General features: G+C 41.2%; 1 protein-coding gene across 4 annotated transcripts in view; it reads left to right on the top strand.

Moving 5' to 3' along the window:
* Positions 1 to 26,309, top strand: part of DAB1 (DAB adaptor protein 1) — a 169,152-nt gene that overhangs the window by 88,292 nt on the left and 54,551 nt on the right. For all 4 annotated transcript variants that reach the window (XM_026105178.2, XM_064516260.1, XM_026105204.2 and 1 more), the window contains 2 exons: positions 14,970 to 15,109; positions 17,249 to 17,347. In XM_026105178.2, the coding sequence (XP_025960963.1) occupies positions 14,970 to 15,109; positions 17,249 to 17,347 (239 nt within the window). The remainder of the gene's footprint in view (positions 1 to 14,969; positions 15,110 to 17,248; positions 17,348 to 26,309) is intronic.

The raw sequence follows: 26,309 nt of genomic DNA, 5'->3' as shown, positions 1-26,309 counted from the left end.
CAGACACCAATTGCGGGAGGTCACCCATCTCCTCTGCATCCCTGCTTTGGGTGTTCGCTCCTGCAGTTCACCTTCGCCTTGCTCTGGCACTTGTCTGACTGCTCCCACTTCTCCAGGATTTGATTCAATTCGCTAACCCAGCAGAAAGGAAAAGTAACAAGTGGGTGGTTTGTTGCTGGGTTTGTGAGCTGAGGTGGGGAGGGATCCAGTGAGCCCCAGAGCTGGTGCAGAAGAGGGGCCAGGAGCAGAGGCAAGGAGAAGGGAAGGGTAGAGGGCAAGGCGGACACCTCTCTGCATGGCAGGAGAAGTGAGCTGTTAGAGCACCTGCTGGTCAGCATGCTTGCAAGCTTGCAGTGATAGCAAAATGGCAATGCCATGCTTTAATCTTTAAATCCGTGGAGTCTAAAGCCTGAAGTGGTTACTGCAGGGTGACAGTGTGCAAAGAGACAGCCCTTCTGGGAGGGAACAGCCCTGCCTTGGGGAAGTGCTATCTTTGGTTTCATCTGGCATCAGATTTCCCGTATTGGTGTGGATTTACCTCATTTGGAGGTTGGAGTAGCTGGATTTTCATGGAATATTCCCTTCAGGTGTCCAGTTCCTAATTTTTTGATAGTGAAATGGCAAAATTATTTGAAACAGTTAACCCCCAAAAGGAACGCCAAGTAATTTTCCTAAGTACAGAAGTTTTAGGTAAAGAAGGTGCGATTCCTTTGCGCAGTGGGTGGGTATGCTCAGAGCTGAGGAGACCATGCAGACTAGCTGAAAGTCACTGTCAGAGTCTGCGTGAGGACTTCTGTGTAATTTTTAATTTCTGCTTGCCAAAATGTGATCCCAAGGATTGAGTTTTCCTTGTCTTACACCATCTGCTGTAACTTTCCCTGTGCTATACTAATGTTTGGTTTTCTAAAAAAAAAAAGTTCTTTTTTATGTTTCAGCATTCTTTTAAAAGTAATATGTCGCAGTAGAAACATTTCAGCATCTGGTGTTTCAGGCTCACTGTTGATATTTTTAATATTAAATAGATTTTATTTTTGTGGTCTTGTGTGGGAGGATGGCTGGGGAAAAGAATTGGCATTTAAATTCTTAAAAGAATTATTTTTAAATGGTACTTCTTAGATTACTCTTGTTAGCCACTGTTGTGAATAGTCTTTTAAACCAGTCCAGTAGGCAGTGAAATAACTGCTGTGGACATAATCAACAATCAGATTATATTGAATGCCTGCGGACTCTACCATAAAGGTCTGAGGAAAACTATTAAAGATGAAACAAAACACACCATTTAAATCCGAGCATGAGAACCAGCCGGACAAAGGGGACAGATTGCAGTTTGATTGCCCCTGCAGAAGAACATTTAGAAAATTAATATTAGGACATTGGTAATTGAAAGCATTTAAAAGTATTAATGTGCTCTTTTTATTTTCCTTGATTAAAAAGGTCAGTGACAAAACGTAGCTGTGTGCATGGGTGGTACCTAGGGCAGATGCCGCAGTGACGGCTGTACCGCGCTCGGTTCTGTTGTGCAGCTCCTGTAGGTGTTGGAGGACTAAACCATAGTACATAGCTGTACATATTTCATGGGGGCCAGAAACATGCCTTCTTGTTTAAAAGCTTATAAAAGTAGCTGCATGTGTGGTGAATTATAGAGTTTCATCCTCTAATGATTTTTCTGCTGTGGCCTTTCTATCTTTGTTGTTTAAAGGCCACCTGAAGATTTGTTAACGTACAAAGGTGAATGCGCGCGAAGGGATTTTGAGTCTTGTGCATCTTCCCGTGTTGCTCAGGGACAGCTTCTTCACTGAAGAAAGTTAAAGCTATTCCTTCCTCTCTGACCTGGAAGCAGAAAAAGCTGTAGGCTGTAGTCATATATATTATTCCCTGTGACCTAGGAGGAGAACCTGCACATCACCTTTGTCTTTTGCATCTTGTTGTGGGCATTGCTCTGAGGAATCTCTCCTCGCTTTGGCTTACCTGTATGTTGCTAGAATGGCATAAAAGAAAGCAAAGCTGAGAGTCAGGTCCATTGTTTTTTGCTGTAGGAATGTATATATTGCTATACATTTTTCAGTCGCACCTCCTAGCAATATAATAGGAGATCAAATATAGGCTTGGGCAGCAATTGTTTGGGAAGGAGAATTACAGATTTTTCTTCTGCAAATCCTGAAGTTTATAGTGTGTTTTATAGGGATATGGTTGGTCAGAAGTAGAATCAGTAATATGGGTACAGATAATTAGTAAAAGCAGGTGGAAATCCGCAGATAATCTGAACACTGCAGGAGGGTACATTGGGATGAATAAACTTGCATATCCTGGAGACCTTTATCTTTCCTGCAGTAACACTAAAAACTTGAAGCTGCTGTTTGTTCCTGCCTTTATTTAATGAACTAATCATCTCACTGTTACTTCAGGAGGGTTCCTTGCAGCTTCCTCTTCCAGCCAGCAGTTATTCCTCATCTTTCTCGCTGGAAGTGCTTAGAACTTGATGAGTATGCGTATGATCTTCTCTTTCTTCTGATAATCTCTTTTAATTTCTATGAAAAGACATCTTAGGAGTTGAGGAGCTGTGGAAGCCTGGTTTCTTGGGTCCTGGAGTTGATCTTTTCTGAGTACTGGGGTCTCACCACAGACAAGCTTTCCCTCAGCAAAGCCATTAGTAAGGGTCTCTCTCCTCTATTCAGCCACTTGCTTTCACATGACTGATGAAGTGAAAAATTCATAATGTAGATGGGACTTGGCCAAAAGGTTCAAGCCTTAATGCAGGGAAGAAAGGGCCCGAGAAGGGAGGGCAGGAGGCTTCCATTGGTTCGCACGTTCCTCCTATGCACGCAGGTAGCGTATGTTTGTACAACCCTTGTTTCATGGGAAATCTGCCTAAAAATAATGGCGAAGGGGAAATAAAAACAATTCTACTAATATCTAGTACATCGTAAAGGAGAGACATTCTCCATCTCTCTGGATCGCCAGTGTGTTTGAAGCTGAGCTAACCCAGTTGTTAGCAACTGTAATTTAGATGTAATTTTTGTTACATAAATATGGCTTATTTGAAGTATGTTGAATTAGGAAACTCATGAATAAATATTTTGACATAATCAGAATTATATGGCTAGAAATTGACCTACTTTGCATGACAGATGCTCGAGAATCCCCTAGCTAATAGCACACTAACCTGGCATAGCAATGCCCTGTCTTATAATACACTAAACTGTATACAGACATTAAATTATTAGACTGTTTTTTTTCACAGAGATTAGACATGGTCAATTTTGTTTGTGAATGAGTAAGTTATAGGCAAGTTATGGCGAAGGCATTGGGATATAAGCTGTCTGTGTATATGGCTCCAGAGAGAAATCCAAAAGAGAAATCGTGCATCGTTTGATCAGTGTTTTCCGTGTGGTCTTGTGAAACGCTGTTAGTGGCAGAAATAGCAAGAAAAGCTCAATGGTACCAGCTACCAAATAACTACAATATCACACCAGGTAGACAGGTCTCATACTCTTCGGGAGATAAATAAAACTGCGTGAGGAGTGGTGATGGTTTGAGAGTAGTCTGCCTGGTAATGTTTTAATGCTATAAATAGACCCTGTTTTTTCCCCTGAGGCGGCTGTTTATGCCTGTGTTGATTCCAGCAGGCTGATTTTATGTGCATGTCCTTTAAGTAATACATCCAGGATTTTATGTAGGTGAGTCAATAGAGGTAGAGAGATATGTGACCTAAGAATAAGAGTCTTCTCCTCCTTTAGATTCCATATGGAATTTTTTTGGAAATCATCTTCCTTTATTATTTTAAGAAACCCAGGTGACTTATGTGAACATTACACAAAGTATAATTTTCAGTCTTCGTAAAATTTTGTCATTCAACTTTAGCACAAGAAATAGCAATGCTTTTATTTCATAAAATACTGTCATTTTTGCTTTTCAATGGACAAAAGGTAACTTCATCTTGTCCTGGCTTCAGTGAAGAAAAGCCTCCCCTCTTTAATTCCTGGAATGAAGAATGATATATCCAGCTTCACTAGCTCCTTTATTCACTTCCCAGTTGGTTTCTCCATATTTCAAAGAGCTTCTGAGATGAAGTGAACTTTGTTCCCACTTCTTTTTTCCCCAAACCCTTCAAAGGAAGCTGATTCTGTTTGCCTGTAATGAACTTATGCATTTTTACTACCATTTATATAATAATATGCAGTCAAGTTTGTGGTTTTGAACTCGGGCTGACGTCTTCTGTCTTCTAGCTGCTCCTAATCCTTTCTCTGAACTGCAGGAAAACATGAGACGTGATGCTGTGGAGAGACCGGCTCTGCCTCCTCCTTCATGCTAAGCTTGATTGCTAGGGTCATCTTCAAGGTAGAAAGGGTGATGTTAAATTATTCACGTTTGGAGGATACTGATACATGGCACTTGGGGCACATGGGTTCCTTGGAAACTTCACCAAAGTGCAAGAGACAGGAATGATTTTTTGGGGCTGGATCTGTTATAGTTACCCTTTTCAGAAGCTTTTCTCTCTCTTGCAGGGAGTTTGGAAAGAAGTCTGTTAGCAATTTGGTTCCAGTCTTACCATACCTTTCTGGCATCCTTAGTTGAAGAACCCTAAAGTACTGAGCTGGTCTTCAGGTGGCTTTGCAAGTTTGTTAAAATGTTTAACTGTGTAAAAATTGTGGTAGCACCTAGCAGTTGGCTTTGGTCATTTATCCTTGCCACTCGTGTGCCCATAAACTCCAAAGAATTCAAATGTTATACGTTAGCTTGGCAGACGAGTTGGGTCCTTTGTGCCCTTATACCTAGGCCCGCTTACCCAATATCTTGAAAAATTAGTCATACGTTTCTCAGTGAGGTCATTTCCTTTCCTTCCCATCCCTCTACTTGAAGCAGACCTGTCTGGTGGTTTGGTTTTGTTGTATTTCATTATTTTTCCAACATTGTTTTGTTCATCTTTTAATTTCCTGCATAGCTCCCCCCAAATGCTTTGGCTGGTGGGTGTCTGAGCGGTGTCATTCCAAAAATAGAGTAGCTATTTTGGTTTGCTGATTCTCTGTGGCGGGACGCGCGGGCGAGATGCCCAAACCCCGGAGTCTCGTACCGCTGGAGTTCTTTACGGCACCGGGGCGCTTGGCTGCTTATTAACGTCTTCCCAAGGGCGATTGCCGGCAGTCGTCTTTGCATTTTTGCCGCCTGCTGCTGCTTTGACAATAGGAACGGCAGCAGGAGGCAAAAATGAAAGGAACAGATTGAAAGAAGCACTTTGCCACTGTTGTAATTTTGAAATTGTCGGCGTTTTTTTAGCCCAAAGTCTCAGGAAAAAAGCCGCTTTCCTCTCGGCCTCCCATTGTTTTTCCAACAGGGAGAGACATTCTCTGATGCTGGCGAGGCAGTGGGAGGCCAAAATGAAAATAATTTTCTTCCCGAAACATCGGCTTGCAAAACGCGAACAATTTCAACAGGGAAAGAGCACTTTGGTTTTGTGTTGACTGCCATGTGGTGGATGCTGGTATTTCTGTGCGCCCATGGAAAATAAATAGCAGCTGTTTTGCTCATGGAGTTAAAGTGATCATAGGATAATTTCTACAGATCTACTTTGTGGTTTTAACATGTCGTTTCCATTCTCCTACTTCTGCGCAAGAGGAGCTTTCATAGGGTGGGCTCGTGATGTCCCTCTGAGTCCTGCATTGACAGCAGTTCAAGGGGAGAAGCTGCTGCTGTGCTGTGGCCCTGGCACATGGTGGTGGTCCCCCCCCCGGCTCGCTAAAAAAGTGTAAATCAATGAATGGCCTTGTCCTCCCATCTTAGCTGTTTGGGGCAATTAATCTTTTTTTTTTTTTTTGGTGACGTTGGTGCGTGCAATTAGTTATCTCAAAGGGAAAGATTTCCCTCTCATTGAGCGTGTGAGAAAGTTGTGAATGCTGATCAGAGCATAACCCTTTCTAACTTCATCTTTCTGTGCCCCAGGGGAATTCACATTTCTCTTAATGGAGCACAAGAGTTTGGCATTTGTATGAAGTGAACCGATTGTTCCTCCCCTACCCTCCCTTTTTCTTTCTTTATATGTAAAATAATCTAAATTACTTGGTAGACTCATCAATGGAACGCATTTGAATGCTTTCAAGTGTATATTGTGAACTTGTGTCCCGAGGTGACTTTGGGGTGCTGTAAGTGCATGCGTGTCTGTGTCCTGGTTTAGTTAGTTTGATTTAAATGACTTTCGAAAATTGTATACCTAAAGCAAGATATAGGTCACTAGATGAAAGCAGCTTGATTTTTTTTTTTTTTTTTTTTTTTTTACAAGTTCTGAGCACCTTCAGTTCTCATAGGACTAAATAGAGTCAGGGAAATTCAGCAACTCTGCAAATTTCCTTGCTTGTTCATGTACCAACATATTCAGATGCCCATCTTTAAATGATTGGGTTTTTTTCTGCCAGTTTTTCAGCCATTTCAAGCTGGCTTTCAGCGCTGCAGCAGAGTTGGGAACGAAGGGCACTTTTCTCCAGCCGCTTTGGATTTGGTTGGGAACTGGCACTTTCTTGGGTAATTTAGCAGCAGCGTTTGCCCTGCCTCTCCTTGCTGCTCTGCAAGGCCCCTATGGAGGTTTTTGGCAGTAGCTGGTCTCTGGCTGGTATTATGGGGCCCAAAGCCTTCTCCCCCTCAGAGAAGTGATGGGGCTGCCCCTTTTGGGCTGCTTTGCGGGCCACGTAGGCGTATTTGGGCAGCTGTAACGTGCCCCTCCGTTTCCAGTGTGCCGGGGCTTTTACCAGGCATCTTCCAAATTCTGTCGGTGCACATATTAACAGCAATTAAGGATCACTGTAAAATCAATTGCAGAAATACAGAGCTAGGGCTAAGGTTTTCAATCACCTTTTATTAATGATTTAGTCCCTGAAACAGCCAGTTTGATGCTGACATCCAGGCAAGCGGGTAAGAAATGAACTGGCTGATGGCTCTGTTTTCCCAAGCGGTGTATTTACGTGACATTTTGATGTCTACTTGATTTATCCCAGCTTTGAAACACTCAGAAACAAAATTTGCTGAACTGTCTTTTATCTTTTAAAGAAGAAAATCTACAGATTTGTGTCCCCTTCCTTCCCCTCTAGTTGTATAGAAAACGTAATTTTTATTCTTACTCTCTTAATCTTACAGCAGAAAATGGACCAGAGAGTTTTCCCAATTTCGCTTTCGGTAGGTCCCTAGGGCTTGCTGAACAAGGCTAGTAGCCCCAAGTGAAGTCTCATTGCAGTGCCTTGTTTCTGTTGAAATCAGTGTAGAATTTGGGATTTTAGTTTTCCCTGCTTGCTGCCTGTAAAAGGCACCTTACAAAATGTCTCTCAAAGATTTATGAAGACTTGCATGGTACAGAGGCCGGAAGGAAGTTTAATTACATCCAGCTTCTGGTCATTTCTGTGTCTGAGACTTTGAGATGACAGTAGACGGTCACATCCTATCTAAGAAAATAAAATTGATCTGTGAGCCTTCTGGCTAAAACTAAAGCATGTGCTTTGTCACCTGCCCAGGGAACCTACGTGCTCAATCGCTGTCATCTCCGATGCGCTTACCCTTGACTCTCCATCACCGAGATTTGTCCAAAAGTTTAATCAAACATTGTTTCATGCTGGGGCCTTTTCTGTAAATAATTGACTTGTTCTCTTGTCATAGTTGCACATACTTTGCACCATAAAGAAATAATTTAATCAATTGCAAGCACATGCAAACATTTGGCTTTGGAGAGAGTAAAACACACATCTTATTTGTACTAGCACAGGTAGGGTACAAAATGTTAAAATAAGAAGTTGGGGAATGCAATTGCTATCACCTTGTGAATGACATCTCTGCTCAGAAAGCTCCAATGAAAGACAGTAAACAAGTATGGTAACAACTTATTTGTGTTTATAATGAATTTGGTTTTAAGCGTGGAGATGTCTAGGTGTCTTTGAGTAGAGTAATTCTCAGGCCAATAACGCCAGAAACCATAAAATCTATCAGTTGGAGGTTACAGTGAATAGCGTTGCTGAGCAATTGGGAAACTGCTGAGATGATAGTCTGAATGATGAGTGAGTTTTCCTGGAAAGCCTTACCTGTTTCTAAAATTGCAGGTAGTGTTTTTACATTTAACTGTAATACAAGTTCACTGAGCCTCCAGAGTGGTTTCTACTTCCCCCCTTTAAATGGTTTACCATTTGGGGTAAAAATACTTTTCTGTCTTTCTAGTCAAGACAACTGTTTTCATTGGTGTCAAAATTGGGCATTTTACTTTTTCTGAGGAAAAGCACCAATGGGAACTAGGTACCAGCAGAGTGTGAGTGAGGGTTTTCTCCTCGAGTCGGGAGGCCTCAAATGTGCTTCCTTTTGACACCCTTGGGCAAGGGCAGCTCCTTAGAGTATACTCCAATACCTGTGCTTGTACCTTGGAAATACCACTTTGTTAATACAGTAGATCCTAGTATAGTTTGCTGGTTGACTCTATAAGAAGTTGTCGTAGTTGGGTAAGCTAGAAGTACTGCTACAGAGATACTGGAGACCTTTAGGAGTTTCCCAACTGGGAGATGAAAAGAAAAATTTTTGCATCAGTGGCATTCAAGTTGCACTCGTGTTACAACCAAGAGTTTTGTGTAAGACCTTATATAGAAAGGAGGTGTTTATTTCCTTAAGAATTTCAACTTGCTTTCTAAGGTCTCTAAGGTTAGGAAACGCCCAAATGGATTACATTTCACTGTGTCAGTACTTTTTTCAGTTGCTGGGAACCTGCCTTCGTAGATGAAAAAATGTGTGAAATTCAAAGTTCATCTTCATTTAGACGATAGTCGTTATTGTTGCTAGCAGATCTTGCTGAGAGTGTACTACGGTCGCTTGAGATAGATTATAAATCTTAAATCCTTAAATAACCTTTGGAGGGGAGCTAATTGCATGAGAAACTTGTTCGAGAAGTGTTGTTAGAGGAGGGGAACTATAGTGATAACGCTGCAAGTTAAACTGTGTGCGCATATGTTGCAAGATGTTACATGTTTTCTTTTCAAAAAACCTGTTATGTTAAGAAAGCAAAAAGATTTTATTTTTCTGTGTCGGGTTTCTAGATGCGGCACAGTGTGTTTTGGCAGTCCTGCTCCCAGAGACTTTAGTAGCAAATACACAATCTGGCAACTCTGAGTTTTCTACCTTTAGCAGAAAAACTCCAAAACTGATTAACAGATAGTAGGAGGATTTGGGCTGTTTAGTCTTCAGTGTGTGGTGTCTTTAGAGGTCTTTCTGCACTGCAGTATTTTGTATTTTCCACTGGATTGGTGTTATAAAAATGCTAATTGTCCCCATGAAGATGTAGCCTGTTTATAAGAGTGCATGTGATTGTTTTCCATTCCTGTGAGATATAAGGAGGTTTTATTTCAGGTTTATAATTTGAATGTATGATGGATAAAACTTTGACAGCTTATTATTTTAAAAAAAAATTAAGACAGTGTTAAGTCGTCCTTCAGAGAATTGATTGCCAGGAGCATGTTATTGACTTTGGTGATAATATCATTATATATTTTACAGTCATAAAATCAAGAAATTCAGACTATGCCCTGAGGGCTTCACACATTTAAATAAAGGATATAGCCATTTCCAGGGCTATTGGTTTAGATTACTGGATGCTGTGGAGAATAAATTCTGTGAAGAACGCGTAGTCTATTACAAGAGCATACAGAAAAAGCGACAGCGTGTTTGCTGCTGTGATGATTTGGTTTATTTTCGTTTTCTATTTATGAAATACGCTCACTTACAAATCCCCTGGGTGTATGAGAAGAGTTTGCTCTAAATGTTAGCATGTTAATACAGCGTTAGCATGTTAATACTTGGTGCTCTGGTAGATGAAGAGCTGAAGTCAAGTGCAGTCCCTGACTTTCTGACCCAAGCATGCAGATAAGTCATCTCGAAATACTTAGCAAAGTACACAATGTTTTGCAATTAAATGTTGAGTGAGCTTCAGTTTGCAAAGTGCAGGATGTTAGGTGGAGTCGGATAACGTGAACACAGCTCCACCATCCATCCTGCACCGGCCGCTGCTCGCGCTGGGGGTCCTGGACCCACCAGCCTCTGGCTGCTGGGCAAAGCGCTCGGCACTGGGTTCTCCACAATAGCTTATTTTCCCCTTGGGCTATATAATGGTTTATTGAGAACTTGCTACCTGTCACATCTTGAGATTGAACATGAGTACTTGGGAGTTTGGATTTGGTACTCTGGTTTGCTTGAGAGGATCTAATTAAGGTAAATGGCCTTGCATAAAAAGGATCGAACATGTTAAAAGTAAGCAAATCTTGTCTATCACTTCTACAGTAGTTTTACTGAGATAAATAAAATACCTTAAACCTGAGATAAATAAAATACCTTAAACCTGATCATGGTGATATCTTCTCTCTACTTTGGATGCGAACTGAGGAAGGCATTGCATCACGCAGCTCTGGGGATTTACTGTTCTCCTAGAAGGCTGTAAAAGTCCAAGCGCGATGTTCTACTTCTGCAGCAAAGGTCATGTTTTCCCGCTTACGCAGGAGCAGTGGCTCCGTCTGGAACATGTATGGCTTAAAGGTGAACAGTGACACACAAAGAATTAGGAAAAAATAATTACTCATACATTTACATTTTAAGGGCTTCTGAGGATTATAAATCTATATGCTGCAAACAAAACATTTCTTCGTCTGTGTCAACAGTGACACCTTTTCTAATTAAAAACGATCACCTTTCCAAATTGAATTTGTGCAACACTGTTAGTGTTCTTTTCTGTCTCGTATTTTTTCTCAGCCTGGGGCATGAGAATCAGATAAATCTCTTTTAGCTTTGTTGGTAATCTGCTTTAATTTTGGATTTTCAGATGTTTGAGTTACAAACACTTCCGATATTTGTTTGCTGATGAATGCCGATTTATAAAGGCGTTTTAGGGCAAACTGTTGGAAAATATCCATTGGTCTTATAAATTTATAAAAGCCTATTACAACAATTTGAACCCTGGCAGATCCCCGCGTGTGCAGGGTGTGCGGGAGGACTGAGATGTGTGTCAGCTACCTGCCCTGCAGGGCTTTGGTGTCTGCCTTGTCCTCTCCAGTCAAGAAATCCTGAAGTGGGATCTGAGCAGGTATGTGATGTGGAAGGGAAGAGTTGTCACTGAGTATGTGTTTCTAATTTTGCTGTAGACCTCAAGCAAGCTTCAGACTTCCATTAAATCTCCACAACTGATTTGTAAAGGTGCCCGCTCCTGCCCTGCGGCTCTGCCTGCAGTCTGAGGAGGGCAAGCTGAGAGCGGAAGCTCCAAGGTGCAGCTTTGCAATGCTCAGACAAGGCTGAGCTCCTGTGCTAGGAAGTGCACTGCATCCCGGCCAGTTGTCCTCTTCCTCCAAAGCCAGGCATGGAGTAGGTGCTAGACAGGACTGACGGATAGCGGAGGAGCACCACGAGAGCTCCCTCTGACAGCTGCGGGATCTCCTGGAAAGCAGAGACTGACTCCATTTGTCACATGGAAGGAAAGAGGCAGCACTTTCCTGCCCTGCTCTCTGGCACATGTGCAGCCCTTGGGTTTAGCAGCTTAGTGTTAGCCCTTGCCCTCTTAAGCTTAAAAAGACTTACGGCCTCGTAACTCGAGCATCTCTTATTTATGCAGCTTCAGATACAGAAGGAACCTTGTTCAAGAACTGTCATTAAAAAAAAGTTTTTGTTTTAATGGTGGGATGTTTATGAAGGTCTGGACTGTCTGCTTTACAAGTGTCCGGTGCGCAAATGGAGTGTCACCCCATCTGGATCTAGCATGTTGTGAGCGTGTCACGCAGCAGTTTCCCGAGCAGATGGAAAGTTCTTTGGCAGCTTGCAGCACCCGTGTTGGGATATATGGTATGAACAGATCAGGACGTGAGAGCTGAGAAATGGAAGTGTTTCAGGTGGCTGACTTATAACATAGGATCCTGTGTGTGCATTTAATATACTTTTTTGCGGGATGTATGCTCTAAGGCTTTTACTGAGGAATTTGTAGACTCTAGTTACCTGCAGTTGCCACTACAGTTTAAAATGATGAGTTTTCCCAGTCATTTATCCCCAAAGCACTTTATCTCACTTAATCTGGTTCATAATTGACAAGGGGCTGGTGGCTAAGCAAACAGTCATGTTGTATTTGAATGGGCTACTAACATCAGAAACTTAGTTACATTTGGAAAAGCAGATCATAGGTTGGAATAAGTATAAATGTTCAAATAACTGAATGAATACAAGTTAGTTATCCTGACTCAGACCCAGGAAGCACTCTTGAACACTTATGTGCTCAGAGTCACAGCAATATTACTATTAGCTAACAGCTGCTTTCTGCAATAATGAAGATGCGAGGTTGAAAATTGTCGGCAAGAAAGCTGCTTGAATTGGTTTTTATTTACTGCAAATCAACAGGACATCTTTGCAAGTATAAAAGACATATGGAAAAGTCCACTGATGTAGTTGTACTTTGTGTGTCCAGATGTTCTCCCTCCTGTCCTGCTCCAGGGGCTTAGAGCGGAAAATGTTTTCTCATTGCTTTTAGCTGACAGTGCCAACATCTGCCTTGGCATTTCCCCGGGGAATGATACTAGCGTTACGTAGAGTTCCTGACTTATCATCCATGTGTCATTTGTGGGTTTTTTTTCTTGTTTGTTTTTTTTGTTTTTTTTTTAAATATCATGCAAGAGCATGACGTTTCAACCCTCTGTCTAGTTCCTACTGTGAGAGCAGAGGTGAGACCTAAAGGAGGGAATGGGCTGGGTGCTGGGCTGCTGAGCTATCGTGGCGTTGCGTCACCACCACCAGATTTTTAAGGCCTTAGAGCTGGGGCATTGCAAACGTTGCTGTGAGCTGATATTTTCCATTGAAAGAAATAGTATTTTTGTGCTCAAACACACTTGAGGACCTTAATAAGCTTAAAGTAGCTCTACTTTTTATCATAAATTTAATCCATCGTTAGTTCACAGCATGGAGCGTGGTGACCCTTGAGTGACGGCGAGCCAAGGGAATTACATTTGGAAGTGCTTTTTGTCATTCGTATATGTTGTCCAGTTTTTCCCATAAGGAAATAAAATATAAAACGAATATAAAAATGTAAAGTGAAAATACAAATCCCATAGTTTTGAACTGAGCTGATGCGTGGACTTGGCGTGTGTGTTTGCATAATAGCTAGCTAAGCTGAGCCAAAGATGGACCCCAAAAAAGATCCTGCTAATAGAGATGCAAAACAAAATAGATTTTCCCCTCAAACTTTCTGTACTTCTTCCAAACTAGCTGCACAGCAGCAGATTTTATTTGTTGCTCCTGTCAAAGGTTTTTTTCTGTGCTTAAATCTAACTTTTCAAGTGGGAATGAGTTTTGGAGAAAACTTGGGCCAGAATTCTCAACTGTAGGTCTTTTGCACTAGATTCTTCTCTACGGTTCATTTAGAGCAGTTTCTAGCTTTTTGTTCAGTTTTTACAATTGCCAGTAGAATAGGGCAAAATCTGTGACCGGAACTCCTAGGTATTGTAACACAGATCTTAGCAGCGTAGGTCCATGGCAAGGCATTTAGTCAAATGATAGGGTTTCAGCTCGATCTGAGCATCTGCTTTTTCCTTTTAAATGGCTAAACCGGGAGTTGTCACTTGAATTTTTCTGTGCAAGTAGAGCTGTTGCACGGATATGTGCTTCCTGAGCTGGGGATGGCATCTTTGTGCTTCGGGCCCCTTCCGGATTTTAGTGAATCAAAGCCTTATTTTCAGAGTCCCTGTGGTCTGGGGAAAGGCCCAGTTCAGATCTAGATCCAAGCTGTGTTCATCACTCCTCATACCACTTAGCATTGTCATTTCTGCATTTTCTCCTGTGAACAGAAATATTATACATTTTTATAGTAGCTGTTGGTAGCTGTTTAACGCAGAGCTGGCTTTACTTATTTTTTGTTATGCTGTTTTTTAGGTGATGGACTCCGTTGGGGCCCAGAGACTTCAAATTCTTTAGGATCTCACCTTTTTGCTCACTTGCTTGTGCTCTCGATGTTGTTCTTTGTTTGCTTATATGTTTGCAAGTATTTATGATTCACTGCTATTTTTTGAGATCCTAGCAAGAAATTCCAAAGACAGCTGCAGAGCACACCCTAAATCAATTTTTGAAAGGCTGATTCCCCAACTAATGTATTTCTTTGAGCTAAGACACAGCATAAACTCTCCTGCAGATACTCAGGGGAAAAAAAACCCAATAGGTGATCGTCTCTGCACAGGCTTTTTAGCAGATCTGTCCCTCGTGGATTGCTATAGCCTCATTGCTACTGTGTGGTTCAGTGTAGCCTGAGTTTTATAGTTTATGGACATTGGCCCTATCAGTACTCGGCTATCTTTACCCCATCATTGCTTTTTTATTAAGAAACTTCTTGTGCCATTTATTAGCTTCTCAGGGTGAGCCTGTGCAAGTTGACATTGCTACTTAGGTTGTTTCTGTAGATGCCTGTAAACAGAAGGAATAGTACAAGGAGACAGTATTTATTGTGGGTTTTTTAGAGCAGTAATATACTATAGGCAAATAACATCACTTGCTTTTTCATTATTCAAATGGTAATAGTGTAAATATTGCTGATGCAGTAAGATAAGTTGGTATGCAAGGAAATAGCGTTATTTCTATTAGAGTTTTGTATGCAAAATGAGAAATTCTCAAGTGTAGAGGGATTAAAATAACCCGTACAGATCAGAAGTTTTCAGATCTGTGAGGTCTGATTCAGGCTTATCTCTTTTTTTCTGTAAACCTAATTGCTGTGCAAATTTCATGCAGAAGATTTTGTATGGTAACAATTCCCCTGTGAATTCATGTGAGGAAGTAAGGTCAAAAGGTTTTATTGAACTAGTAAATTTTGTCTAATTTTATTCAAATGCTCGCGTGCTTAGGTGTTGAGCTAGGAGTTGGATCTAATTTGAGACTTAACTGCGAACACTTGCTCATTTATTTTCCTTTGCCTTCATGCAAATTACGCTGTCTTCCTTCTGTCTTTGCAGGTCAGGATCGCAGTGAAGCCACTTTAATAAAGAGGTTTAAAGGCGACGGTGTCCGGTACAAAGCCAAGCTGATTGGGATAGACGAGGTTTCCGCCGCACGAGGAGACAAGTTATGCCAGGATTCCATGATGAAGCTCAAGGTGCGGTGCAGCTTTTAATGGTTAATAGTGTGGAGTCAAAGGGGGAGAATTTCAGCTTGAACTCTTACTCATTCTCCTTTCGTGACACTGAGTCGCGTGCTGGTTAATTGTATATCGAAATTGGTCAATTTTACACGAACTCCTGGCTGGTGTTGCTTATCCTGGTTTAATTTTAACACACCATCTCAGAGCTCAGTTACTCATGATTGGCACAGCTGCAATTTGTCTATGAATTACAAACAGCACATCCACAAATTGAAAAACTTTATTATGCAAAAGGGGAGGTAAACTGCTGTGAAGAAAAACAAGACATCAGAACATTTTATATGATGGCACTAATAAACTGCAGCCTTGCCTGTAACTGTTGTCTCCTGTCAGGAGGGAAAGGAGGAGCAAGCGGCAGTGGGGGTGTAGGTAGGCAGGTGTAAGGGGGAGCTGGTGGCCTTGCAGAGAGGGGAATTTCTTGCACCCATAACAGCAGGAGAGGTGGGTTACGGGACGAGGAGTTAGGGCCGAGAGAACAGAGTGTGAGGATCTAAAGAGGGGACTTGGACTAGTCTGCAAACTTGGAGAGCAGACAGGCAGTCTGAAAGGACTAGGAGGAAGATGGACTTTGTGGAGCACGTTGGGCACCTCTTTCTCTGGCTGAATCTTTTCTTACAACCTCCAAAGAGCAAAAGAGCCCTCTGGGAAGCATCCTCTTTGGCCTTGGGAAACATGGAAGAGCTGGTGTGGTTGAGGAGGAAGGATAAGTTGTGGTTTTTCTTGAGCTTTACTGGATAGGCAAAATACAAAACAGCAGAAGGGAATAGGTGGTGTGATGCAGATCTTTTGGTTCAACACTTCCAAAAAAAAAAAAAAAAAAAAAATCTGGTAGATACTTTACAAAGCAATTATGACTGTTTTATGACAGCCAAAAATTAATCTGTTCTGAAAGGTACCCTTGTGATTTCTCAAATCTGCCACAACATTGTTCTCTGTTTTGTTTGTATCCTGAGCATTTTTCATCATTCCTTGGTTCCTAGAAGCAATTTTGGAGACATGTCCCTGTTCTGCCGGGCAGCCTTCTGTCTCTTTCCCCAAAGAATTACCATTTCCACATTTTCAAGGTGCCTGATACCTATTTGCATAGAGGAGAGATTTATCTAAACATTACTCTGAGATGGCTAAAACTTTTAAGGGCAGAGGCCCTCAGAAATTCATGTTTGACTGTAAGGCAGCATGATCTTGTAAGGTCTATGACCTGAGTTTTAACACCAGGGATAAGGTTTTGGGGTAACTTTGGACAAATCACTCCATTTTTTTTTCTCTTTAATTTTCATGTCTGTGTAATGGGAACAATGACCTCTTGAAGGTCTTAAACAGTAAGTTAATGGTTATTTAAAACACTTTGAAGATGCAGAGCACCAGATATAGGCTAAATATTTTGATTTATTTACTAGTTCAATTATATTTAATTAGTGCAGTGTTTTTGATCAGGGCAGGTCGGGATCCTGAGAGGGTAGAAATAGGAATTGCTCTCAGGGTTAAGCTGTGGAAGGATAGCTGGCGAACATATCAGCAAGTTCACTTACTAAGTTAGCGCCTGACATGATGAAAACAGCTAATCCTCTCCATCAGTTTTTTTCAGCAGAGTTGCAGTATGATTCTGCAAAGAATATCTTTCTTCCCCTTGCCCCCCCCCCAAAAAAACCCCCAAAACTAGATTCCAGATTCATTTATTCCAGATAAGCATGCTCTGTGAAGTGAGCTAAAGTTGTTGGATTTTTCTTCCTGTACTATTTGCTTTTGTAAAAAAACAAAACAGCTTACAGCTGGAAAAAAAGTGTGCTAGCAATGACCTTCAGCTTCCATGAAAACAAATTTCATGGAGGATTAGCTAGTTCAGGGATTGGAAGTGAGAGCACATTTGAAATAATTTCTGGATAGCATAAAGAAATGTGGTACCTTGAAGAAAAAAGTGTGGGGAGGGGAGAATGACAGAAGTAAGAGGGGGCTTTTCTTGGAAATTCCTTAAGTTTTTGTGGAAAAGTGATGAATCCTCCTCAAGCAAATCTTTGTGCTCTATCAGTTTAATAAAAAAAAAAAAAAAGAAAGAAAAAGTAATGAAACCAGCTAAATGGCTCTTTGTTTCAATAGGGAATTGTTGCTGCGGCTCGTTCGAAAGGAGAGCATAAACAGAAAATCTTCTTAACTGTCTCCTTTGGAGGTATCAAAATCTTCGATGAAAAGACAGGGGTAAGTAAAATAATCATGTGATGGAACAAAATTGAATCTCCTCATGGATGTTCCTTTAAAAGCTTTTCCTAGCTGGGCAGTAATGTCTCACTAGCGTAAGCACACATAAAACATCTGACAAGCTTGATAAAGGGTTATCGTATATCAGAGCAAGCCATTAGGTGACTAAGGTGTAAAGTGTAGCGTGGGGATGTGGTTTATTGTAGAGCCTTGTCTTGGATACCTCTGTAGAACCATTTACGCAAATGCTACTTACGTGCATCAGCACTCTCAGCTCGGGAGTCCAGAGCTGAAACTGTGATAAAACTGATGTCATCGCAGGAGGGGAAAGCAGATATTTGGCAGTAAGAATTTAACACAGTTCAAAGAAATTTATTGTTTAGCTGGTTGCTTGTATTCATAAATTATCTTGTTTCAAAAATATCTAAGGTAGCATGGAAGATGATGATTCATCTGATTACCAAGAGAGTATTGTGTATCCTCCTTACTGTTTGGTCCTATTCGATATTTTTTAATAATTATGTTCCCCACTGAGAAGCAGAGATTCTCTCAGGGGAGTTTAAAAAAAAAAAAAAAAAAAAAAAAAAAGAATTAGCCATGTTATATAAAATGAAAAGGCATATTGATTAGCAGACCTGAAAAAAAAATCAGGCTTTGAATCCTACTGTAATCATGCAGCGATGCCTTTGGTGGCAGGGTCTGGCTGGACAAGCATGGTGATGAGGAATGACTCAGTATCTATAGGAAGTGGCAGGAAGGGATTTATTCTGCCTCTGCCAGATCACAAAATTGCTCCATGGGAATGTCAGCCCACTGGTTGCTGAAGATTTTAGCAATCAGTGCTACAGACTGGTATCTGTGCGGATATGGATTTTGTCATTCAGCCTGGGCCCAATTGCCCCAGTCGTCTGCATGCTGCTTAAGACTCCTCAGCAGTACAGGTCAAATGAGTTTTGAGAGTCTAATGACAAAGAGGTTAGGGTTGGGATTAGAGGCTGGGATTGGCTTGGATCAGATCCCCTGTATCCTGGGAAGTGAAGGGGAAGAAAACCAGCAGGAATAGGGAGCTGTGGGCATGCAGGAGAGCTGAGCATGTTTTTCCTGCTGAAGCCTGAGAGAAAGGAGAGGATGGGCACTGGAAGCTGGGGAGCTCCCAGGAGCTGCACATGCTTGGCTGGGATTGCCCAGAAGATGTCCCAGGGGATCCTAAGAATGTCTGTCATATCCATAATTCCTGATCAACACAGTCATGGTCACCTTGATGTACTATACTCCTATTTACTGCAGCGCCTGCTAGAGAATAGTCTTTTGTCAGGTATGCAGTAACCATAAAAGCCAAAGCTTTCATTTTTTACATGGCAGAAAAAGTTTGTGTTGTACGGAACAGGAGATAAAAGATACCTAGAAGTCTGAGGCTGCTGTTTGGGGTTGCCAAGCAGCAACTTGCCTAGCAGCATCTGGTAGAAGAAAATTGTAGGAGACTTGCAGATCTTACGCAGTTTTTGCAATAACATTATTATGTGTGATATTTTTAAACTGCTCTAAAAGAAATGTAAGCAACATATTATACTACCTAGATACAAAGACACAACACACAAACTGCTTTAATCCTAATTAAGAAGATATTTTACAGCAGTTTGAGCTCTGCCTTGAATTTTAAAAGGCTCTTGATTTAATCTTTTGAAAGATGGACCATTTAACATGATGCCAGAAATAAAACCCTACTGATGATAGATGAAATTATCTTTGCCAGTTAATTTATACTATTAGAAAATCAATGTCATTGAGCTCACTGATACATAATACAAGTAGTTAGTAATGAAAAGCTTGTTTGGAAAGTGTTGTGTACAGCATGTGTGAAGTATTCATACAAAAGCACTGTTTAAAAGAACATTGTTGAGGTTGCATCGTGTGCCCAAAAGATTGGAAGTGTCAGATAAGGTTTGCTTGTGCAGTCTTGATTGACTCCTCTAGTACACAGACATTACGATAATATTTAATTACATGATGATATATATTTTTTGCCAGGGAATACCAGCTTCATTCAGTGCACCGCACAGAGTATTCACTTGATGAACAATGTATCGATATTTTGTTTTCTTCAGTATGCAGCCTAATGCATTACCCTGCACTGTACAAATCACCCTGAGACAGCAGAATTGGTAATTTCCTCTTGGGCTTGTCTCTAGAAAATAAAAAGGGAGAGAGAGAGAGAGAGAGAGAGACTTGTCTGTGGCACTTGTCTCTGAATGTTTTGCAGACATGAACAGGTTTATTTTCATAACCTCTCACTGAGGAAAGGGACTGTGTTTAGAAACAAAGGTGCAGTTTTACCCAGTTGTGTTTCCTGCAGTATTCTGCCCGCTCCCATGTCTGCAGCTCGTGAGGTGGAGTCACAGGAACAAGCTGCCTTCATTTTATCGCTCTGGCACCCTGTACTCTAACCCTGCCGTATCTGTGTCACCCTTACTGTAACCCTGTCGCTCACTCCCTGAGGCCTGGATTGGAAACTTTGTTTGCTTTGCAGACATCTGTACCCTGAGCTACCGGAGTGACTGAGGGGTATTGGGTGGTTGTTCCCGAAATGGGGACAAAAGGGATATGGGGCACTTCCACCATCAAGTGTCTCAGGGACTTCTGAGACAGGAGAATCGTTCTTTCCATTTCTAGCTTTTGAGGTTGCATTGCTTCAGCAGCCTGTTCCTCAGTCACGATCGCTTCTGCTTTATCTCCAACCTAGGTCTCTCGTGTCCCAAACCCAGTTTCATGTCCCTGACCAGTTCTGCTTGTAGTAGCTCCCAAATGCTACTTGTCTGGCTTCTCTGAACTCTGTGGTCAGCACACCTTAGTTTCGTTTCCCAGGATCCCTTATCCTAATCCCATTCACTGTATCTGTTTCTGTTCCCTGCTGTTTTCTCTCTCTCATCCAGTCTGTCCCTGCTTCGCCAGCCTGCAGTTGCCTGCTGTGTTTCTGCTGGTAGCAACACGCGGTCTCCACATCTGAAACGTGTCAGCAACTTCAGCAATAGGCCACGTGTAGACATCGGCAGCGTCTTTGTGCTTGCTGAGCCTCTTTGTGTGTTAGTGATGCAAGGCGCTTTCCATGGCACAGGAGATGGGCATTTAGGGGTGATGCACTGTCTCGTGTTCGTATGATGTTGGCTCCTCGTGGTGGGATGACTGCACGGAGGTTGCATTTTTGCTCACACAGATGCTCTGCTACCCGTGTGAACCTTAGGAGTTTATAAAGTTTGGGAGTGTTCAGATCTGTGCAGCAGGAAGCAAAATGTGTCTTGAATAGGACACATAGGAACAGCCTGGGCCATCTTGCATTTGCTTTCCTGCCATCACCCGCCAAGGCCTTCTCCCTTAGCTGTGGTTCCACAGCTCTGGGATTCCCAAAGGGGTCTTTTGGGCTGCAATGCTCATTTATTGTTTCTTTGGAAGGATTATTTACTTCTCTTGAATATCCTTTCTTCATTTTTATCATTAGCTGTTACTATCACGTGCTGCATCAGCAGGTCTGTGTTATGAAAGAAAAAAAATATTCTGAAAAAAATGCAGGCCTCTGTACATTTAGTATCTTGTAGGCTAATATTGGATTTTAATTTATTACAATAAAAAATCAATTTGTAGCTCAAAACTAGCTTTTTTTTTTTTAATTGGCAGTGTCATAGATAACTTCTTGAAAATGATTTAGGGGAACTACACCAAAATTCATTGCAGATGAAGGGCTGTAGTTCGGTTACTACTGGAAATTATACATATATTATTTTTGTGTGCTTTCTAGCTGTCTTTAATATAACCTAATATTCATCAAAGATTATTGATTTTAATAATGTTGTTATTCCAGCAATAAGGAATTCTGTTCTCCTAAGTAATTTTATCTAGAGAGGAGGTTAAGTTGAAGATGGAATAACATTGGGAAAAAATTTATCCCACCAAGGGAACCACAAGAAGGATTTGCTATGTTTTTGCACTGTAGATACAAGACAATTTAATGCACCTGTAGGACTGCAAGAAGAAATCTTAAAAATAATAACACCACCACTTTTATTGTTCCATTCCATGGACTAATCCAAGCAGGTCCCTTCGCACCACTTCTCAAAACCTTGTCAATGTATTGAGAAAGTGATAGGAAGCCAGCTGCTTCCTGTAAGCCTGTAGCCTGTGCGTCCAGGCTGTATGGAGCAGCTCTTCTCCTGGAGGTGCCTGCCCGGAGTCAGATGGCAAAAAGCATTTGGAATATGTTCCATGTTCTTCTGTCTAAAAAAAGAACAAAAAATCCTTCAAAAATCGATGACAGTGTAGGAAAAATTCAGTGAAACATCAACAGCAATAGATCTAGTCTGGATTTTACTGTTATACTCAGGAAAGGGAAAATAAAAGGATGCCATCCCTCTGCACAAATTGTTCCTTGTTCTGTTCTTAATGTCCCAACATTAGCTTATATAATCCAAAGTTTGTGTTAGTTCGAATAACAGGCTGTTTTCCTGTTGTAGCCTGAAACTGTTCATTACACATGGTTTTTGACCCTTTTTTTCTTTTAAGTATCTTATTTTTCCCCCTCCTTGTATCATTTATTGGCCATCTATCCCACCTCTCCATATTTCCCTTTTTTTGGTCATTTCTGTGGCATTGATATTTATTTGTGGTTTGTACTGTTGGTTTCTGTCTATTTAGAAAGTTTATTTGGCAAGTCACTAGGCTTCTCTAGAATCTGTCAAATGCACACATTGCCTGCAAGAAAGAAAGATTGTTTGTTTGCTTTTTTTAATTCAAAAAAATCCACAAAAGTTAGTACTAAAACCAAACTTTTTCTACCCATTGCCACTTCGGAGGTTTCATGGCTTCATACTGTATGAAAATAATTTTTGATCATTTGTTCTTCCATATTCATCCTACACCCGGGTTACATCTGAAAACATCACCTTTCAGACACGTTACCGGACAAACTGAAATTTATTTGTCATTATTTGGATTTCATGGATGATCTTCAATCTTTTTAGAAGTGTGGTCTGTAAAAGGCAAATTGCAGCTAGTTGTATTATGCCTGTGGCCCTTTAAATATTCTCTTCAGGGTGGAAGCTGATGATTAATGTGTTTCTTAGACAAAAAAGGTAACTCTTTGTATAGCAGGATATGCAGAATTTTTAAAGAACCATCATTGTTGATTAGCTACTTATGAGTATTATTTTGTTAATCACACACATCAGGCTATCTCCCTGTGATAGCTTAGTAATGCTTCATTAGATGTGCATGACTAATATGGTCTCCATAAAGAGGCTATAATTTTGTCTCGTTTATTTTTATAACAATAAATCCTTGTTTATTGTAGGTTGCATTCTAAAATGTCTTTAAAACTAATACATTAATTCCATAAAATACTTGGGAAACAATTTTCTTCTACATTTATATAACGAGGTATACTTTTTATTTCATGCACTTTCTAAATTGCAGACATCCTGTTGACTTGAATGGAAACCCAGACATATAGCGGAAAAGAAATATATTAAAAGCAGAAATATAGTATTTGGTTCTAAGAAAAAACTATTTCCGTTAACGTAAATGTTGGGTCAGGTCATGGATATACAAACTGCCAGAATATAGTGCAATATATATTTCTGTATCAGCTGTTGTTATACATAAAATATTTATTTGGATTCCAGAGTCATCCAAAAAGCATGATAAACCTATATCAACACCTTGTTTATTTGTGAGAAATACCCTAAACGTATGCATTGTAACCCAGTCTATGAAGATGAGAGACATTTCACCAATTTTTATTTTTGTCATATGCAGCATCCTGAGAGTTTCATTTGCATTATTTATTATGTAAACTAGTCTCATTTCTATCCCTTGATTTAACTTTTATTATCTTGGAGGAGGATTATGTGACTCTCACGCAGAGCTGGGTTTACCTACCTGGGGAAGTGTTACTCAGTGAGCAATGGCTCCCCCTCCCATGGAAGGGTGCCCAGGCTCTGCCTAGAGCGATTTCTACCCAAAATGCCACTTGCCTCTTTACGCTGGCCTTGGAGCTGGTGGCTCCACTCAGACGTGGAACAGAAGGCCTGCTTCTGCTTCCACGGCTGAGTGGGTCCAAATGAGCACCCCGTAATGGGCGATTTGAATCCTGCTGGCCTCAAATTGGTCTCCTGTAGTGACTATGTTCTGGGTGTGAAACGACCCCGTCACTGTTGTGGATTTTTATCTCTTGCCCGTCTTCCTGGGCTCTTAAGCTCTCCTGGGCTCGTGCTGCACAGATTTTGAAAGTTTTTGCTGTGGTTTCTATAAAGCATTTTCCAGGTTGATGAGAGATTTTGTGAATTTGTGCTGATAACCCCAATATTTACTGATCTTCTCCATTTGATGCGAGTGATGATGTTAATTATGCTGATAGATGAACAGGACAGCTAAAACTGGCTGAAACAAGATTTTAGCAAGATTAAAGTTCTCACTATTGGCACAAGATTTGAAATGTACCAAAGGTGGTACTTGCCGTTACTGGAAATCTGTTGGTTCTGGCATCTTTGACCAGAAATCGAGGTACCATTATGGAGCTATAGTTACTCTGTGAAGCACATGTGCTGGAGCAGATGAAATGTCAAACTGTCAAGTCTCTATCACTGAGCGTATCTGAATATTTAAAAATAGAAATAAAAGGAGAATTCATTTTATCTGCTTCATACTTGCTCTGCAGTGCTCTGCAGTGAGCAGGAGAGATGGTATGATTAATTTACTGAATTTTTGTGTTTGCCAGAGCATGGCATCATCCAGAAATTGCTAACACTCCCTGGCTGGAGTTCTCTCCAGCTCCAGGCCATGATCTCCCAGAAGAGGGGTTTTTTCTGTTTCATTTCTTCAAAATTGAGCTTCCCCAAATTTCTGTTGGCTTTTTCATGGTTGATCTTAGGTCCAGTGCTCTGCTAGCGTCCTTAGCTTATCTGCTGATTTTGAGTGAAGTCCTTTCCTCCTGGCTTCCATGACTTTCATTTCCTGATTTTACTCCTGTGTTTCTAATTTATTTTTCACTCTTCAGTTTTCATCTAGAATTTGCCGAGCTCTTCTCCTGCTGTACGTTTAACAAAAATCACTTCATTTTCAAATACAAATTTGGTCGCTGTGTTAAACCAAATGATCCCAGCCCTGGGATCCTTTTATTCAAATCCTGACCTGTCTTTCCAGCATTCTCTTTGCACATTTAGCCATCAGTTCAAGCTTCACGTGACTAAGACAGACCTCCTAATCGCATCTCCCAAATGTGTTTCTCTGACCTCTTTCTGGGAGTGCTGTAGTGGAAAATACCAGCATCATCTGTTATTCAGCCCTGTAAACTCAGCGACTCAACCTTGTTTTAGATTGTCGTGTCCAGGGTAACTCCAGAGCTTGCAGACTCTCTAACAACTCTGAAATACGGCCTTTACCATCTTGCTTACACTTCAAACTCGATCCTGCGTCTATCTTGTGTCTCAGTTATTATCCTTTTCTCTACCCTTGGCAGATGTGATTTTTAGTTGTGACATCTATTGTGACTGCCAGTGTTGCTGTCTCAGCTTATTCTTTTGATCATGTCAAAATCAGGTTGCGTTCCTGTGTTGAATGTGCCTTCCCTCTCGTGTCAGCCGTAGTCCAGCTGGTTTTGTTTCCAAGCTCCTTATGGCTCCCTTTACTCTTCGTCCACTTTGAAGGAGTCATTCCATGGTACCAGCTCCCATCATTCATTTGTTCAGCTCCATCGAGTCTTGGGCCACGCTGAGGACTTCTAGGGACTACAGTGATAAAAATATTAAATAATAACAGTGAAGAGTTCACTGAAAGAAGGCAAAGTCAAATTCTGCATATCCGTGGCCTTTCTTATGCCTTGTGGGCGTTGTATGCACTGCCTGCCGCTCCTGCCTGTGAAGGATCTCTCTGGCTGACCTGAGTCTTACTCTGCTGCTTTACAATTTCTAGGCTTTCCACTCATAAATAGGAATACTAAGACATGACATTTACTGGTTTACATGTAATAAATAAATCTAATTAGAATATAGCAGAGTAGGGGACTTAAAAACTCTCTATATTACTCTTATAAGGTATTTATAGTATTTATAGTCTTCCAATAGTTTAAAGGGGAAACAGTAACACATTTCATCAATAATGTTTGACGGTTAGCAAAACGTAAATGTCAGAAGAACCCACTTCCATAATTACGTCCCTTATTGACTATTGTAATTCATTCCTTATTGGCCTTCCAAACGCGCCTCAGACAATTTATATAGTTCAAAACACTCCACAGGGGGTTCTTAACAGCTGCAAACTCGGAGAGATACGTTTCGTACATGCACAGCGTGCTGTGTAACGATTCATAAGGCTTATATATTACGACAGTTTTGTCACCGTGAGAAAAGAAACCCAAAAGGCAAAACTCAGGTGCGATTTCTCACGCTTTGGAGCCCGAGTGTTACGGGGTTTGGAGCTTTGGCTTGAACCGTATGGCTTTGCCCTTCCGAGCTCGCGTGCAGACGAAGGCTGGGATTTCCGTCCTTCCTTTCATTTGGAGATGCTCTGAGCTAGAGGCGAATTCAGACTGATTTGTAGCGAGTGGTCATAGGAGCTGCCTCCTGATATTTTTGACGCCAGTTGACAAGATGATGAAACTATTTCAGGCACTTCATCTCGACTGAAATAATTTGTGGGAATTTGCTGTGGTTATGTTTTTCAGTGTGAAGAAGGTAAAAATTTGATTGCTTTCAAAAAGGCAGAAAACTTGATTTTGTAACTTCAGAAAGGGTCTTGTTTGGCTGTACGTGGCCTCTTGCCGTTGCAGCTGAATGTCCGGGGTGGATTGAACAAAGGGCACCGCCACTGCGTGTTACGGTGTGGGGAACCTCACTGCGTGCGTGTTCCCAACAGCCATCTCCCCTCCGTTGCGTATGGCCGTGGGTATCTATCTACAGAGCTGCTGCAGTAAAAACTA

The sequence above is a fragment of the Dromaius novaehollandiae genome, chromosome 8, assembly GCF_036370855.1.
Source record: "Dromaius novaehollandiae isolate bDroNov1 chromosome 8, bDroNov1.hap1, whole genome shotgun sequence".
In the NCBI taxonomy this organism is placed as follows: Eukaryota; Metazoa; Chordata; class Aves; order Casuariiformes; family Dromaiidae; genus Dromaius; species Dromaius novaehollandiae.
This window is presented reverse-complemented; position numbering and strand designations above follow the sequence as displayed.